Source organism: Tachyglossus aculeatus, chromosome 14, assembly GCF_015852505.1.
Source record: "Tachyglossus aculeatus isolate mTacAcu1 chromosome 14, mTacAcu1.pri, whole genome shotgun sequence".
NCBI lineage: Eukaryota > Metazoa > Chordata > Mammalia > Monotremata > Tachyglossidae > Tachyglossus > Tachyglossus aculeatus.
Window position 1 is genome coordinate 56,653,811 of NC_052079.1, and position 16,103 is coordinate 56,669,913.

Below are 16,103 nucleotides of genomic sequence, written 5' to 3' on the forward strand. Positions count from 1 at the left end.
GGGAACCCCAGCTCTGTGCCGTTTCGGGGTACCCGACAGGCCTCAGAGCCGCTCATCCCTCTCGAGACCAGCGGATTTTCAGCGGAGCGGAGACTGTGCAGATATCATCCGTCAAACGGCCCCGGAGCGGAGCGGAGACCGAGATTGGATTTTCGGGGCAATAGAGGTCTTGGTTTCCCTTCTGATTACATAGCTCTCAGAATAAACAAATGAAAGAAGGGAATTTATCTTAACGGCATTACTGCTGCGGCAGGAACTGCAGGGAGAAGTAATATTTTCTTGGGGACCACAGAGCATTGTCATGCTGAACGAGGTAATCTTGGATTTACTGTGTTGGTCTGCGCCCCCAGAAGCCCCCCTCAGTCACCTCCAAGTGGCTCCATTTATTCCGTCCCTAATTTTGCGGACTGGCAAAATTAAGGGCGATGCACAGAAATAACGGTAATATTAATAATGATAACGGCGGTATTTGTTAAGCGCTCACTGTATGCCAGGCCCCGCACTAAGCGCTGGGTTGGATACAAGCAAATCGGGTTGGCCACGGTCCTTGTCCCGCACAGGGCTCGCAGTCTTCATCCCCATTTTACAGGTGAGGTCACTGAGGCGCAGAGAAGAAGTGACTTGCCCAAGGACAGCCAGCAGACAGGTGGCGGAGCCGGGATTAGAACCTCCCTTCAAGGCCCTACTGAGAGCTCACCTCCTCCAGGAGGCCTTCCCAGACTGAGCCCCTTCCTTCCTCTCCCCCTCATCCCCCTCTCCAAGCCCCCATCTTACCTCCTTCCCTTCCCTACAGCACCTGTATATATGTATATATGTCTGTACATATTTATTACTCTATTTATTTATTGATTTATTTTACTTGTACATATCTATTCTATTTATTTTGTTAGTATGTTTGGTTTTGTTTATTTTGTTGGTATGTTTGGTTCTGTTCTCTGTCTCCCCCTTTTAGACTGTGAGCCCACTGTTGGGTAGGGACTGTCTCTATGTGTTGCCAATTTGTACTTCCCAAGCGCTTAGTACATTGCTCTGCACATAGTAAGCGCTCAATAAATACGATTGATTGATTGATTGATTGATTTTGTTCTCTGTCTCCCCCTTTTAGACTGTGAGCCCACTGTTGGGTAGGGACTGTCTCTATATGTTGCCAACTTGGACTTCCCAAGCGCTTAGTACAGTGCTCTGCACACAGTAAGCGCTCAATAAATACGATTGATGATGATGATGATGATGATGACCTTCTGACTCCCAAGCCCGGGCTCTAACCAATAAGCAGAACCCGGTGATCTTTAACGTAGACCGTTTTAGGTTCAAAACCTTCGGGTCCAGACTTTTTCTGCTGCCCCTTGGCATCTGAACGGACTGATCCGTCTTGGGCTCTGGGTCTTGGGCTGTGTGTGGGCATACCTGCAGAGAGGGATTGCTTTCATTTTCATCATCATCATCAATCGTATTTATTGAGCGCTTACTATGTGCAGAGCACTGTACTAAGCGCTTGGGAAGTACAAATTGGCAACATATAGAGACAGTCCCTACCCAACAGTGGGCTCACAGTCTAAAAGGGGAGACAGAGAACAAAACCAAACATACTAACAAAATAAAATAAATAGAATAGATATGTACAAGTAAAATAAATAAATAAATAGAGTAATAAATACGTACAAACATATATACATATACAAAGGTTTTCACTAGAGAAGCAGCGTGGCTCAGTGGAAAGAGCCCGGGCTTTGGAGTCAGAGGTCATGGGTTCAAATCCCAGCTCCGCCACTTGACAGCTGTGTGACTGACTTCGGGCAAGTCACTTCACTGTGCCTCAGTTACCTCATCTGTAAAATGGGAATTAAAGACTTTGAACCCCCCGTGGGACAACCTGATCACCTTGTAACCTCCCCAGCGCTTAGAATAGTGCTTGGCACATAGTAAGTGCTTAATAAATGAGAGCTACTGAGAGCTCACCTCCTCCAGGAGGCCTTCCCAGTCTGAGCCCCCTCCTTCTTCTCCCCCTCGCCCCCCTCCATCCCCCCGTCTTACCTCCTTCCCTTCCCCACAGCACCTGTATATATGTATGTACATATTTATTACTCTATTTATTTATTTTACTTGTACATATCTATTCTATTTATTTTATTTTGTTAGTATGTTTGGTTTCGTTCTCTGTCTCCCCCTTCTAGACTGTGAGCCCACTGTTGGGTAGGGACTGTCTCTATATGTTGCCAACTTGTACTTCCCAAGCGCTCAGTACAGTGCTCTGCACACAGTAAGCGCTCAATAAATATGATTGATTGATTCATAAATGCCATTATTATTATTATTTTCAAAGAGGATGCTTCTGCAGCTGATGGCGAGGTCCTATGCAGGCCTGCTAAGATGACCCTCAAGCCTTATTGTCGACTTTTCCATTTGTCGTTCAATGGAATTGGGTGCACTTTGTGAGTAGAGCTTACAGTCGGTGGCATAGTGGACACAGCATGGGCCTGGGGATCAGAAGGATCTGGGTTCCAATCCCGGCTCCGCCTCTTGCCTGCTGTGTGACCGCTCACTTCCCTGGGCCTCAGTGACCTCATCTGGAAAATGGGGATTAAGACTGTGAGGCCCATGTGGGACAGGGCCTGTGTCCAACTGTGAGCCCATTGTTGGGTAGGGACTGTCTCTATAAGTTGCCAATTTGTTCTTCCCAAGCGCTTAGTACAGTGCTCTGCACACAGTAAGCGCTCAATAAATACGACTGATTACGATGATTTGCTTGTATCCACCCCAGGGCTTAGAACAGTGCCAGACACATAGTAAGGGCTTAACAAATACCACAGCAAATATCACGGTCTACGGGGGAGACGGACTTTGGATATAAGTGCACCGCGATCCAGAGGCGGGAGGTCTTGCACTCTATCAATTGAAGGTATTTATTGAGCGCTGCCAATAATAATAATAATAATAATAATGGCATTTGTTAAGTACTTACTATGTGCAAAGCACTGTTGTAAGCGCTGGGAGGGGACACAAGGTGATCAGGTTGTCCCACGTGGGGCTCCCAGTCATAATCCCCATTTTACAGATGAGGGAACTGAACCCCACTGTTGGGTAGGGACTGTCTCTATATGTTGCCAACTTGTACTTCGCAAGCGCTTAGTACAGTGCTCTGCACACAGTAAGCGCTCAATAAATACGATTGATCGACTGATTGATTGAAGCTCAGAGAAGTGAAGTGACTTGCCCAAAGTCACACAGCAGACATGTGGCGGAGCCGGAATTCGAACCCATGACCTCCGCCTCCAAAGCCCGGGCTCTTTCCACTGAGCCACGCTGCTTCTGCGGCTATGCGCAGAGCACTGGGCTCAGCACTTGGGAGACGACGATACAGCAGAGTTAGTGGGCACGTTCTTCTAGACTGCGAGCCCACTGTTGGGTAGGGACCGTCTCTATATGTTGCCGACTTGGACTTCCCAAGTGCTTAGTCCAGTGCTCTGCACACAGTAAGCGCTCAATAAATACGATTGACTGATTGATTCATTCAGCCCCTTCCTTCCTCTCCCCCTCATCCCCCTCTCCATCCCCCCATCTTACCTCCTTCCCTTCCCCACAGCACCTGTATATATGTATATATGGTTGTACAGATTTATTACTCTATTTATTTATTTATTTATTTATTTTACTTGTACATTTCTATCCTATTTATTTTATTTTGTTGGTATGTTTGGTTCTGTTCTCTGTCTCCCCCTTTTAGACTGTGAGCCCACTGTTGGGTAGGGACTGTCTCTATGTGTTGCCAATTTGTACTTCCCAAGCGCTTAGTACAGTGCTCTGCACATAGTAAGCGCTCAATAAATACGATTGATTCATTTATTGAGCACTTACTGTGTGCACAGCACTATACTAAGCGCTTGGGAAGTCCAAGTCGGCAACATCTAGAGACGGTCCCTACCCAACGACAGGCTCCCTCAAAGGGAGTTTAGAGTCTATAGGGGGAGGGTCTGCAGGGATTCTCCCAGCAGGCATTTTCTAGTTCCGCTCTGGGAATGGACCACTCCAATCCACAATCCAAGCCTTTCTCGGAAGCCTCTCCTCTTCTCCCTCAGAAGGAAATTGCAGAGGGCCAATCAAAGATCCCTCAACCATACTTCAGACGCCCTTTAGCTGTTCTTCCTCTGAAGGGATTTGACGGCAGTGGTGTTTTCCTTCCTCTTCCTTCCTCTCCCCCTCGTCCCCCTCTCCATCCCCCCATCTTACCTCCTTCCCTTCCCCATAGCACCTGTATATATGGATATATGGTTGTACATATTTATTACTCTATTTATTTATTTATTTATTTTACTTGTACATTTCTATCCTATTTTATTTTGTTGGCATGTTTGGTTCTGTTCTCTGTCTCCCCCTTTTAGACTGTGAGCCCACTGTTGGGTAGGGACTGTCTCTATGTGTTGCCAATTTGTACTTCCCAAGCGCTTAGTACAGTGCTCTGCACATAGTAAGCGCTCAATAAATACGACTGATTGATTGATTGATTTTGCTAAATTGCTAAATGGCTCAAAACAGTTAGAATCCCGGCAAGGGCAAACACACCGGGTTGAACACTTTTTGACCACATTCAACCCCCCAAATCAAAGGGGATTATCTCGGATGTCCCTGAGAGCGCGAGCTTTCTCGGCACACACGGAGGGAGAGAAGGATGTGGAAGCGTGGTCTAGTGGACGGAACCCGGCCCTGAGAGTCTGAAGGACGTGGGTTCTAATCCCGGCTCCACCGCTCGTCCGCTGGGAGACCTGAGGCCAGTCACTTAACATCTCTGTGCTTCAGTTAGCTCATCCATAAAATGGGGATTGAGACTTGTGAGCCCCATGGGGGACAGGGGCTGGGCCCAACCTGACTAGAGAAGCGGCGTGGCTCAGTGGAAAGAGCCCGGGCTTTGGAGTCAGAGGTCACGGGTTCAAATCCCGGCTCTGCCAATTGTCAGCTGTGTGACTTTGGGCAAGTCACTTCACTTCTCTGTGCCTCAGGGACCTCATCTGTAAAATGGGGATTAAGACTGTGAGCCCCCCCGTGGGAAAACCTGATCACCTTGTAACCTCCCCAGCGCTTAGAACAGTGCTTTGCACATAGTAAGTGCTTAATAAATGCCATTATTATTATTACCTCAGTGCTTAGTACAGTGTTTGGCACATAGTAAGCGCTTAGCAAACACCATTTAATAAAAAAAACAAAACGTGGGAACCTGAAGAGGAACAGAGAAAGGGACCGATAATTGTCTAATACAGAGAAGCAGCGTAGCTTAGCGGAAAGAGCCCGGGCTTGGGAGTCGGAGGTCATGGGTTCTAATCCCAGCTCTACCACTTGTCAGCTGTGTGACTTTGGGCAATTCACTTAACTTCTCTGTGACTCAGTTAAAATGGGGATTAGGACTGTGAGCCCCACATGGAACAACTTGATAACCTTGTATCTGGGATAGCTCGGCACATAGTAAGCACTTAACAAATACCATCATTATTATTATTATTCATACACCCCAAAGCTGACCAGAAAATGCATTAGTAGCATTAAGTGCTTAGTACAGTGCTCTGCACACAATAATCGCTCAATAAATATGATTGAATGAATTAGTAAACACGATCCCTGCCCTCAAGGAGCTTCGGTAGACTGTGAGCAGAGCACTGTACTGAGCACCTGAGAAAGTACAATACAAAAGTTAGTAGACATGATCCAAGTCCTCAAAGAGCTAGGGTCTTCTGTGAGCAGAGCAATGCACTGAGCGTTTGGGAGAATACAATACAATAGAGAAGCAGCGTGGCTCAGTGGAAAGAGCCCAGGCTTGGGAGTCCGAGGTCATGGGTTCAAAGCCCGGCTCCGCCGCTTATCAGCTGTGTGACTTTGGGCAAGTCACTTAACATCTCTGGGCCTCAGTTCCCTCGTCTGCAAAATGGGGATTAAGACTGTGAGCCCCACATGGGACAACCTGATCACCTTGTATCTTCCCCAGTGCTTAAAACGGTGCTTTGCACATAGTAAGCACTTAACAAATGTGAAGGGAAGGGAAGGGAAGGGAAGGGAAGGGAAGGGAAGGGAAGGGAAGGGAAGGGAAGGGAAGGGAAGGGAAGGGGACGGGACAGGACAGGAAAGGAGTTAAGATTCTGTGGAGATGTTCTGATAGCAATCAACAGAAACACCACACACACCTTTCCCCGAGACTGTAAATATGTCATAACTATATCACTTATTGTTATGAATAGCAAGTGCTTCAGAAGTACATGACACCTAGGAAATGTTTGCCATTTTCAACTGACATCCAAGAAGGCCGTTTTCCCCAAGCCGACGGCGAGGGTGGGCTCGGACAGGAAGCTCCGACAGGATCGGGACTGAGGTGGGTTCAAATTGAAATCTGCTATTTACTGAGCACTTACTGTGCGCAGAGCACTGTAGTGAGTACTTGGGAATGAACCAGCGTGGTCTAGTGGAAAGAGCTTGGGCTGGGAGTCAAAGGACCTGGGTTCTAATCCAGGCTCCGCCACTTGTCTCTAGGTGGCCTTGGGTAAGTCATTTCTCTGTGCCTCGGTTCCCTCATCAATCAATCAATCAATCAATCGTATTTATTGAGCGCTTACTGTGTGCAGAGCACTGTACTAAGCGCTTGGGAAGTACAAGTTGGCAACATATCATCTGTAAAATGGGGATTAAGACTGTGAGCCTTGTGTTGGGTATGGGCTGTTTCCAACCTGATGAGCTGGCATCAAACCCAGGACTTAGTTCAGTGCCTGGCATGTAGTTAAGTGCCTAACAAATACCACAAATATTATTATTATTATTATCATTATGTCACTCCACTTCTCTGGGCCTCAGTTTGCTCAACTGTAAACTGGGGATTCAATCCCTGTTCTCCCTCCTACCTAGAATGTGAGCCCGATGTGGGACAGGGTCCGAGTCTGACCTAATCATCATCATCATCATCAATTGTATTTACTGAGCGCTTACTACGTGCAGAGCACTGTACTAAGCGCTTGGGAAGTACAAATTGGCAACATATAGAGACAGTCCCTTCCCAACAGTGGGCTCACAGTCTAAAAGGGGGAGACAGAGAACAAAACCAAACATCCTAACAAAATAAAATAAATAGAATAGATATGTACAAGTAAAATAAATAAATAGAGTAATAAATATGTACAAACATATATACATATATACCTAATAAATATGTACCTACCCTAGAGCATAGTGCCATCTTTGCCCCACAGTAAGCACTTATTCATGTCTGCCTCCCCCTCTAGACTTTCAGCTCATTATGGATGGGAAAGGGTCTGCTAATTCTATTATACAGCACTCTCCCGAGCACTTAGTACAGTGCTCTGCACACACAGTAAGCGCTCAGTAAATTCGACTGAATTAATGAGTAAATGAACTATATTAAGACTTCCAAAAGTCTTTCTGGCCAAAAGCGTCGACCTCATCCAATCTCACCAGAACACGAATCCAATCGGGGGACTTTGGCGAGACTCCATTTCAATCAATCAATCAATCAATCGTATTTATTAAGCGCTTACTATGTGCAGAGCACTGTACTAAGCGCTTGGGAAGTACAAATTGGCAACACATAGAGACAGTCCCTACCCAACAGTGGGCTCACAGTCTAAAAGGGGGAGACAGAGAACAGAACCAAACATACCAACAAAATAAAATAAATAGGATAGAAATGTACAAGTAAAATAAATAAATAAATAAATAAAAAGAGTAATAAATATGTATAGAGTAATAAATATGTTATATTTATTTAACATATAAAATATATAATTATAATAATATAATTATAATATATAATTATAATATAATAAATAAATATTTATTTATGAATAAATAAATAAAAATTCACCCTCCCAATGAAGTCATTTCCTTGCCTTTTTCGCAGTTGTGCGGCAAGTAGCTTGTGACAGATGGTTAGTAGGGCGTACAGGGGGACACCAATAACTCGTCTCCCAGAAGGAGATGAGGATGTGGAACATTTCTCCGGTTGGCTTTTCCACTCCTGTCGGTTCATTCCCACCGCCCGGAGAGACTGCGAGTACATCCGTTAATGACGGACGGCCAATTAACCCAGCGAGGTAGGAAGCACAACTCCCCCGCTAAAATGCATTGTGCAGCCTCTCCCAAATTACAGGAACCTAGATCGGACCCTTCAACCCTCTCGAGAAAGGAATCCTTTGGGCCGGGGCGGTGCGGAAAGGGTTATTACGAGCTTACTATGTGCCAAGCCCTGTTCTGAGCGCTGAGGGGGATACGAGGTAATCAGGTTGGACACAGTCCCTGTCCCCCACGGGGCTCACACTCTTAACCCCCATTTTCCAGATGAGGGAACTGAGGTCCAGGGAAGTGAAATGACTGGCCCGAGGTCACGAAGCAGACGGGGCGGAGCCGGGACTAGAGGGGAGCGGTGCTGGAAACACGCACGATGAGTTCGCCGACGCGCTCTCCCCGCCCAAACCCCCATTCCCCAGTCCGGTGGGAAGATGCCTGTTCGGAAAATCGGGAGATCAGGGTTCTGGTCCTGGTTCGGCCTGTTTTTAAACAGCATCAGTTAAGCGCTTGCTATGCTCCAGGCACTGTACTGAGCGCCGGAGTAGATCTAAGCTGAGCGGGTTGGACACAGTCCATGTCCCGCATGGGGCTCACGGTACTAATCCCCATTTTACAGATGATGTAACTGAGGAAACGTAGAATGAAGTGACTTGCCTAAGACGAGAGTTGGAGCCAAGATTAGAACCCAAGTCTTCTGGCTCCCGGGCCCGGGCACTTTCCAACAGGCCAAGCTGATTCTCACTAGGCCTGTGACTGGCAAATGTGGCCAACCCGATTATCTTGTACCCAGCGTTGAGGGAACAGCTCAAAAAAAAAAAAGGCTGAGGTCCAGAGAAGTGAAGTGACCCACCCAAGGTCACACAGTGGACAAGCGGCAGAGTAGGGATTAGAAGTCGGGTCCTTTGACTCCCAAACCCGGGCTCTATCCACTAGGCCAGGCTGCTTCTACAGTCAAATCCCCCCGCATCTGCTCTCTGCTCTGAAGGCTTGGGACGAGGGACCCTCCCCCCACCTCCCGGTGTGGACCCCATTATAATAATAATTATTATTATACCCCGCTATCCAAATCCCGCTATCTGGTCGGGATTTGGGGTGCAGGGTTGAAAAGCAATTTTCCATTCAGAGCAGAGCAGGACGGACTTGGGGGCTGGCCCGTCTCCTAGACTGTAAGCTCCCTGTGGGCAGGGAATGCATCCGTTTATTGTGCTCTCCACTCAATAAATCACTCCGTAAATACAGCTGAATGAATGGCTGATCAGACTGGCAGTTGGTCTGCCGACTCCACTGCATTAGCTTCTCTCAAGCGCTCAGTACAGCGCTCTGCATGCGGGAAGCGTTCAGTATATAGCATTGGGTGATGCTGCTTGCCCCTCATCCCCTTCCCTGAAGTTGAGAGAGGTCCCCACAGCACCTGTATATATGTATATATGGTTGTACATATTTATTACTCTATTTATTTATTTATTTATTTATTTTACTTGTACATTTCTATCCTACTTATTTTATTTTGTTGGTATGTTTGGTTCTGTTCTCTGTCTCCCCCTTTTAGACTGTGAGCCCACTGTTGGGTAGGGACTGTCTCTATGTGATGCCAATTTGTACTTCCCAAGCGCTTAGTACAGTGCTCTGCACATAGTAAGCGCTCAATAAATACGATTGATTGATTGATTGATTGATTGATTGGAGGAGGGAGGATGAGTGGAGGGAGAGAGCAGAGAGGATCGAGGGGAAAGGGGAAGAAATACAGTCAGTCCTTCTAAGGATGCAGAAGTGCTCGGATTCGGCTGATTTCCTTCTCTGCGCCTGACAGAAAGAAAATGGGAAATAAATGCCTTTCGAGGGGAGAAGAAAAGATTTTGGGTTCTAATTATGCCACGAAATATCATGCCTCAGCATTTTCTGCTACGTTTGGTCTTTGGAAAGCAAGTCGCTTTTCAAACGGAAATGTGATCATTCCCAAATCCTATATGCGTCATACCTTAAGTCCCGCGTTAAGATGAAGGTACTAGTTCCTTTTCCTTGTTTAGGGAAGCAACGTGGCCTAGTGGATAGCTGTCGGGGGAACTAGATGCTAACTCCGGCTCTGCCATTTACCCGACAACGAACTTCCAACTGAGGGGAGCGTACAGTCTAGAATGCAGAGCACTGGACTAAACGCTTGGAAGAGGAAAATACAGCAGAGGAGGCCCAGCCGATTCTTGTCCCCAAATCAATCAATCAATTGTATCAATGGAGAGCTTACTTTACAGAACACTGTACTAAACGCTTGGGAGAGTACGATACAATGGAGTTGTTAGACACGATCCCTGCCCACGATGAGCTTACAGTCTAAACTCGAGGAAGACATTTTCTGCAGCGAGAGTTACGTGTGATGACGAGGACCTCCTATCGGTTCCTAATTTCTAATTAATTCCGCCTGCCAAAGCATGACCCGTTTCCTTCCCTCCGCTTTCCAATCACTTTTACTTATGGTGGAGTAAAACCAGGGTGACCCTTTTGCTTTCCCGTGGCGATGCTTTATCCCGAGGCCAAAAAAAAAAAATGATTCTGTTCCTATGGAAATAGCATTCAGCAAGAAATTATTTCCCCAGGGGCAAATTCCAATGGTGTGGGCTTTTACAGCTATTTTTCTCTAACCTCCTCTCGGTGAAAACCTGGGTTTCCGCCTGACTTTATTTTACTTGACGTCCACTGACTCTGAATCGCTCTCCTACAGATATCACAATTGCAAATGTAATTCTCCGATGTTCAGTGCAACGCCTGGCGCCCTTTATTTAATTTCTGTTTTCTCCTTTGATTTCCTTTCCCATTTAGTACAGTTTTGCACTGCACACTTCTGGTGTTCATAACATGATTTCTAACCAACCCACATGGTACCGAAGCACTAATTGCATTCTGTAGCTTGGGCGGGGGGGAGGACACGAAGAAAATCAATACTATTATTTCACCATTCCTCCCTTTTTCATTTGCTCATTCCATGCGGTATTCCCCAGCTACGTCTCCTTCTTATCTTGTTTTCCCTCTTATTAGCCACGTCTCCTGTTCCGTCCTTTATCTTTAGTTTAGCTAAGGCGACCTCCGTGCCAGGTTTGGCTTGTATCTTTAATAGGCTGAACAGAGAAGACCCTTTAATTAAAACACCGCTGCCTCCCCATCAAAACGGTAATTACCCTGGGTTTCCTCATGAAGAGTCATTTTTTAAAAGCCATGTCACCAAAGCGCTGGCCTTTTTTCACTGGTGTCCCCCCCCTTCTCCCGGCCCCCCGCCAATCAACTGTAAAGTGGGTGAGACCAGCCGGTTTTGGTGACGGATTGGATGTGTGGGGTGAATGAGAGAGCGGAGTCGAGAATGACCCCAAGGTTGCGGGCTCGTGAGACGGGAACGATGGTAGTGCCATCTACAGTGACGGGAAAGTCCGGGAGAGGACAGAGTTTGGAGGGAAGATAAGGAGCTCAGTCTTGGACATGTTGAGCTTTAGATGGTGGGCAGACATCCAGATGGAGATGTCCTGAAGGCAGGAGGAGATACAAGCCTGGAGGGAGGGAGAGAGAACAGGGGCGGAGATGTAGATTTGGGTGTCATCAGCGTGGAGATGATAGTTGAAGCCTTGTGAGAGAACTAGTTCACCAAGGGAGTGAGTACAGATGGAGAACAGAAGGGGTCTAAGCGCTTGGGAGAGGACAGTGTAACAGGCGCATTCCCTGCCCACGACAAGCTTCCAGTCTGCAGCTGATCAGGGGCCACCTCGCTTCCTGAACTCAACCTCGTTCGCTGCCCCGCCGGAGATATCCAATCTCCTCCTTCCCCCAAAGACGCCGTCGCTTACCTGGAAATCTCTCTCTTCCAGGATCTTTTTCCTCCACCTCATGAGGAAAGCTGCACAGACGTACAAGTGGAAATGCGAAAACCCCTCTGGTTCAGACTGAAGAAAACGGAAAGGAAATAAAAGAAAGGGAGGAGAAGCAGTTAAATTCACCCGAGTTACAAATTTCATCTCAAAGTCCCCCCTCCCCTGAGAATTCAATCAGTCGATCGATCAATGGCAGTAACGAAGCTCCAACTGTGTGCCAAGCACCGGACTAAGGGGGTGGGGGAGAGCCCTGGAAACTAATGGCACACATGTTTCCTGCCCTCGAGGAGTTTCCAATCCGATGGAGAAGACAGGCACGAGGATATTTAGCGAGAGAGCCGGGAGGAGAGAGCTATCCCGGGAGGACGCAAGAGTCGGGAAGATGAAATAGATGAATAAATAAGTGAACGTATGTTTATCCGTTGGGAACTTAAACACCAGAGATAAATGTGCCTGTTGTGTTTTATTCACCTTAAGTCGCCGTTTAAATGGCTCAATGAAGTGTCTTCCGATAAATACCGCTTCCCTTTGGAATTCCTTCCTTATTTACCTCAATCCCGGCCTTTAAGAGCCGATCGTGGAGAAGCTGGCTAGGGGGCTACTGGTGTGAACCGGGAGAAATTTGGGGAATCCTGCGGCAGGGTGGAACGGGCAGGGGATTGGGGGTTGCCCTACCTAGGTGTCGGTCACCTCCTTTGGTTTCCAGAGGGAAAACTCTGGACTAAGGCACTTCCGCAAGTGGCTTCTTCAACCCAAATATTCAACCCATTCCGTGCCAGGAAAATCCTCAATCTGGTCCCGCCCTGGACTCCTTTTCGATTCGGTGGCCGCCCGAGAATCTTGGTGATAAACAGCGCCAAACCCCCAGATACCGGGATTGACGTTTCTCTGTAATCGATCGCATTTCTTGAGCGCTTACTGTGTGCAGAGCGCACTGAACTAAGCCCTTGGCAGCTTGTCAAAATCAGTAGTGGGCAGGGAACGTGTCTACCAACTCTGTTGTCGCGTACTCTCCCAAGTGCTTCGTACAGTGCTCTGCACACGGTGAGAGCTCAATAAATACCACCGATTGATCAATCAGTCACCTTAGAGAGGGGGACTTGGCTTTTCTTTCCTCCTGCTGCTGACTTCCAAACGAAGAATGACACATTCTTCCCACTAGACCAGAGCGAGGTTAAATCCTGACTGAAATACCAAGAAAATTCCTGAAGGGCTTAAGATGGTGGCAGCCGGTATAATAATAATCATAATGAGGGCATTTATTAAGCGATTACTACGTGCAAAGCACTGTTCTAAGCGCTGGGGAGGTTACGAAGTGATCAGGTTGTCCCACGGGGGGCTTACAATCTTAATCCCCATTTGACAGATGAGGTAGGTAACTGAGGCACCGAGAAGTTAAGTGACTTGTCCAAAGTCCAAACTGGCAGAGCCGAGATTTGAACCCATGACCTCTGACTCCAAAGTCCGGGCTCTTTCCACTGAGCCACGCTGCTTCTCTAACAAAAGAATGACGAAAAGTATGGTACGGTATGACAAAAGAAAAGGAGTGGACAGTTCGGCTGACTTTACTTCAGGCCATCTCAGTATCAACTTGACTTTCCGGGTAATAAAGAAAGTAAAGCAGCTTGGATCGACTGCCTGATCGCAGCTTTATCGGGACCGGGCCCTACTGAGAAATCCATTACCAAATTGCTTCAGCGACCATTCCGTGAATTCCACTGCATTACTGGAGGTAAAAATAAGTCAGAGGGAATTCCTCTGGGCTGGATCAAGACTGGATCGTCCACTATTTTTACAAATGTTCCCAACTAAATCAGCTAACGGTCAAACGGAGCCCAGGCCTGGGGGTCGGAAGGATCTAGACAACAAATACCAGAATTATTACTATTGTTATTATTTATTTGAATGTCTGTCCCCCCTCACTAGACTGTATGCTCCTTCAGGGCAGGAATCGTGCCTGCCAAGCGCTTAGTACAGTGCTCTGCACACAGTAAGCGCTCAATAAACACGATTGATGATGATGATCTAGACTGTGAGCCCACTGTTGGGTAGGGACCGTCGCTATATGTTGCCAACTTGTACTTCCCAAGCGCTTAGTACAGTGTTCTGCACACAGTAAGCGCTCAATAAATACGATTGATTGCTTGATTGATCTGGGTTCTAATCCCAGTAAACAGACACATTCTAATGAGCTAATGGGCAGGGGTCACATCTATTAACTCTGTGACAATGAACTTTCCCACAAGCTTACTGTAAATTTGTTGCGGGCAGGGATTGTATCTGTTACATTGCCCTCTCCCAAGCACTTAGTACAGTGCTCTGCACCCAGTAAGCGCTCAATAAATACGATCGAGTGACTGACTGCTCTGTACACAGTAAGTGCTCAATAAATACCATAGATCAATTAACAAATTAAAATAATGATAGTAAATATGAGACCTGAAAAAAGCACAGACTTAGGGATCGAGGGACCCGGTTGATAACCCCAACTCCGCTTCTTCTGGGTGAACCCAAGCCAATCAATCAACATCTCTGGGCCTCAGTTTTCTCACCTATAAAATCAATCAATCAATCAATCGTATTTATTGAGCGCTTACTGTGTGCAGAGCACTGTACTAAGCGCTTGGGCAGTACAAGTTGGCAACATGCACTTGGCATGGCAAATGGGGTTAAGCTATCTCCTTTACCTCCCTCTTAAACTGTGAACTCCTTGGGTTGGCAGGCACGATTCCTGCCCTGAAGGAGCATACAGTCTAGTGAGGGGGGACAGACATTCAAATAAATAATAACAATAATAGTAATTCTAGTATTTGTTGAGTGCTTACTATGTGCCAGGCGCTGTATTAAGAGCTGGCACTGTACTAAGCGCTAAATCACAGATACGGGAAGCGGCAGAGTCTAAGGAAATGACGCTGAGGGTGTCCCCACTTCCTCCTGCCCTCCTCCTCCCCAAGTCACTGAAACTCCAAGGATGATCCTTGGTGTTTAACAGCAGAAAGGGCAAAAGAGTCGACTTCACAAGCATCCCACCGAGCTGCGGATTCTGTCTGCTCCAATTCCCCTTTTTTTTGTTAATGTTCAAACAAGACTGCAGAATCTATCTCCTGGGGTGGAAATAGGGGGATGGGGAGGGAGCATCACAGACCTATCCGACTTCCCGGAATAACAGGGAACCTTCCCCGAGCCCACAGTGAGAACGAGCAGCCCCCTTTTAGCCGGGGAAATGTTGGTTTTCAGATGTCCCGTCCGGGCCGCCGATCCGTGCTCCTTTAAGTGACACGAAATTGGCTCGTGTGTCCCCTTTGTCCCCCACACCGGGCCCGCGCTCCAGAGATGGATGACCCCCATCGTCGACTCAGACCGAGCTCCGTGGGATCGTCCTAGCAGCTCTGGAAGTGGAGCTGAGTGGCTTTCCACTCGGGAGTCCTCGGCATCCCAACCGGTGTCCCCATCATCATCATCATCAATCGCACTTACTGAGCGCTTACTATGTGCAGAGCACTGTACTAAGCGCTTGGGAAGTACAAATTGGCAACATATAGAGACAGCCCCTACCCAACAGCGGGCTCACAGTCTAAAAGGGGGAGACAGAGAACCAAACCGAACACACTAACAAAATAAAATAAATAGAATAGATATGTACAAGTAAAATAAATAAATAAATAAATAAATAAATAGAGTAATAAATATGTACAAACATATGTACATATATACAGGTGCTGTGGGGAAGGGAAGGAGGTAAGATGAGAGGGATGGAGAGGGGGACGAGGGTCCCCATGAACGGTGAGGGAGAGCATGGCTGGCTAAAATCACGCCCGGACGGTCACCTTCACGTTAGGGCTTCCGACGACCTTGCCGGGGACAAGTTTGACTCCGGGTCTAGGAATCTCGGGGCGGCCTGTCAGCATCAATAAAAATCACGCCGCTGGTAAACACCGCCAGCGTGATCCTGCTCTTCTCCTCTCACCCCCGACGACACTTCTCCCCTTTACGGATGAGACAGAGACGTCCTTGGTCCTGACCTCGGCTCGAATTCCAGGGATTCTCCCAGCGGAGCATGACTCTCGGCAAGTCCCATCCCGCTGGCTGCGAAAGGAAGGGGATGGGCCATGACTCTGCGTCCTCTAAAGAGATCTATCATTTTTGTCTCAGGGCTTGGGAGAGGGTTTATTATTACTTTTGTTCTTGTGGTATGTG

The 16,103-nt window shown here is 47.3% G+C and overlaps 1 protein-coding gene across 2 annotated transcripts in view; it reads right to left on the reverse strand.

The window, feature by feature from the left end:
- Positions 1 to 16,103, reverse strand: part of TBC1D22A (TBC1 domain family member 22A) — a 255,224-nt gene that overhangs the window by 38,520 nt on the left and 200,601 nt on the right. For both annotated transcript variants that reach the window (XM_038756460.1, XM_038756459.1), the window contains exon 12: positions 11,883 to 11,978. In XM_038756460.1, the coding sequence (XP_038612388.1) occupies positions 11,883 to 11,978 (96 nt within the window). The remainder of the gene's footprint in view (positions 1 to 11,882; positions 11,979 to 16,103) is intronic.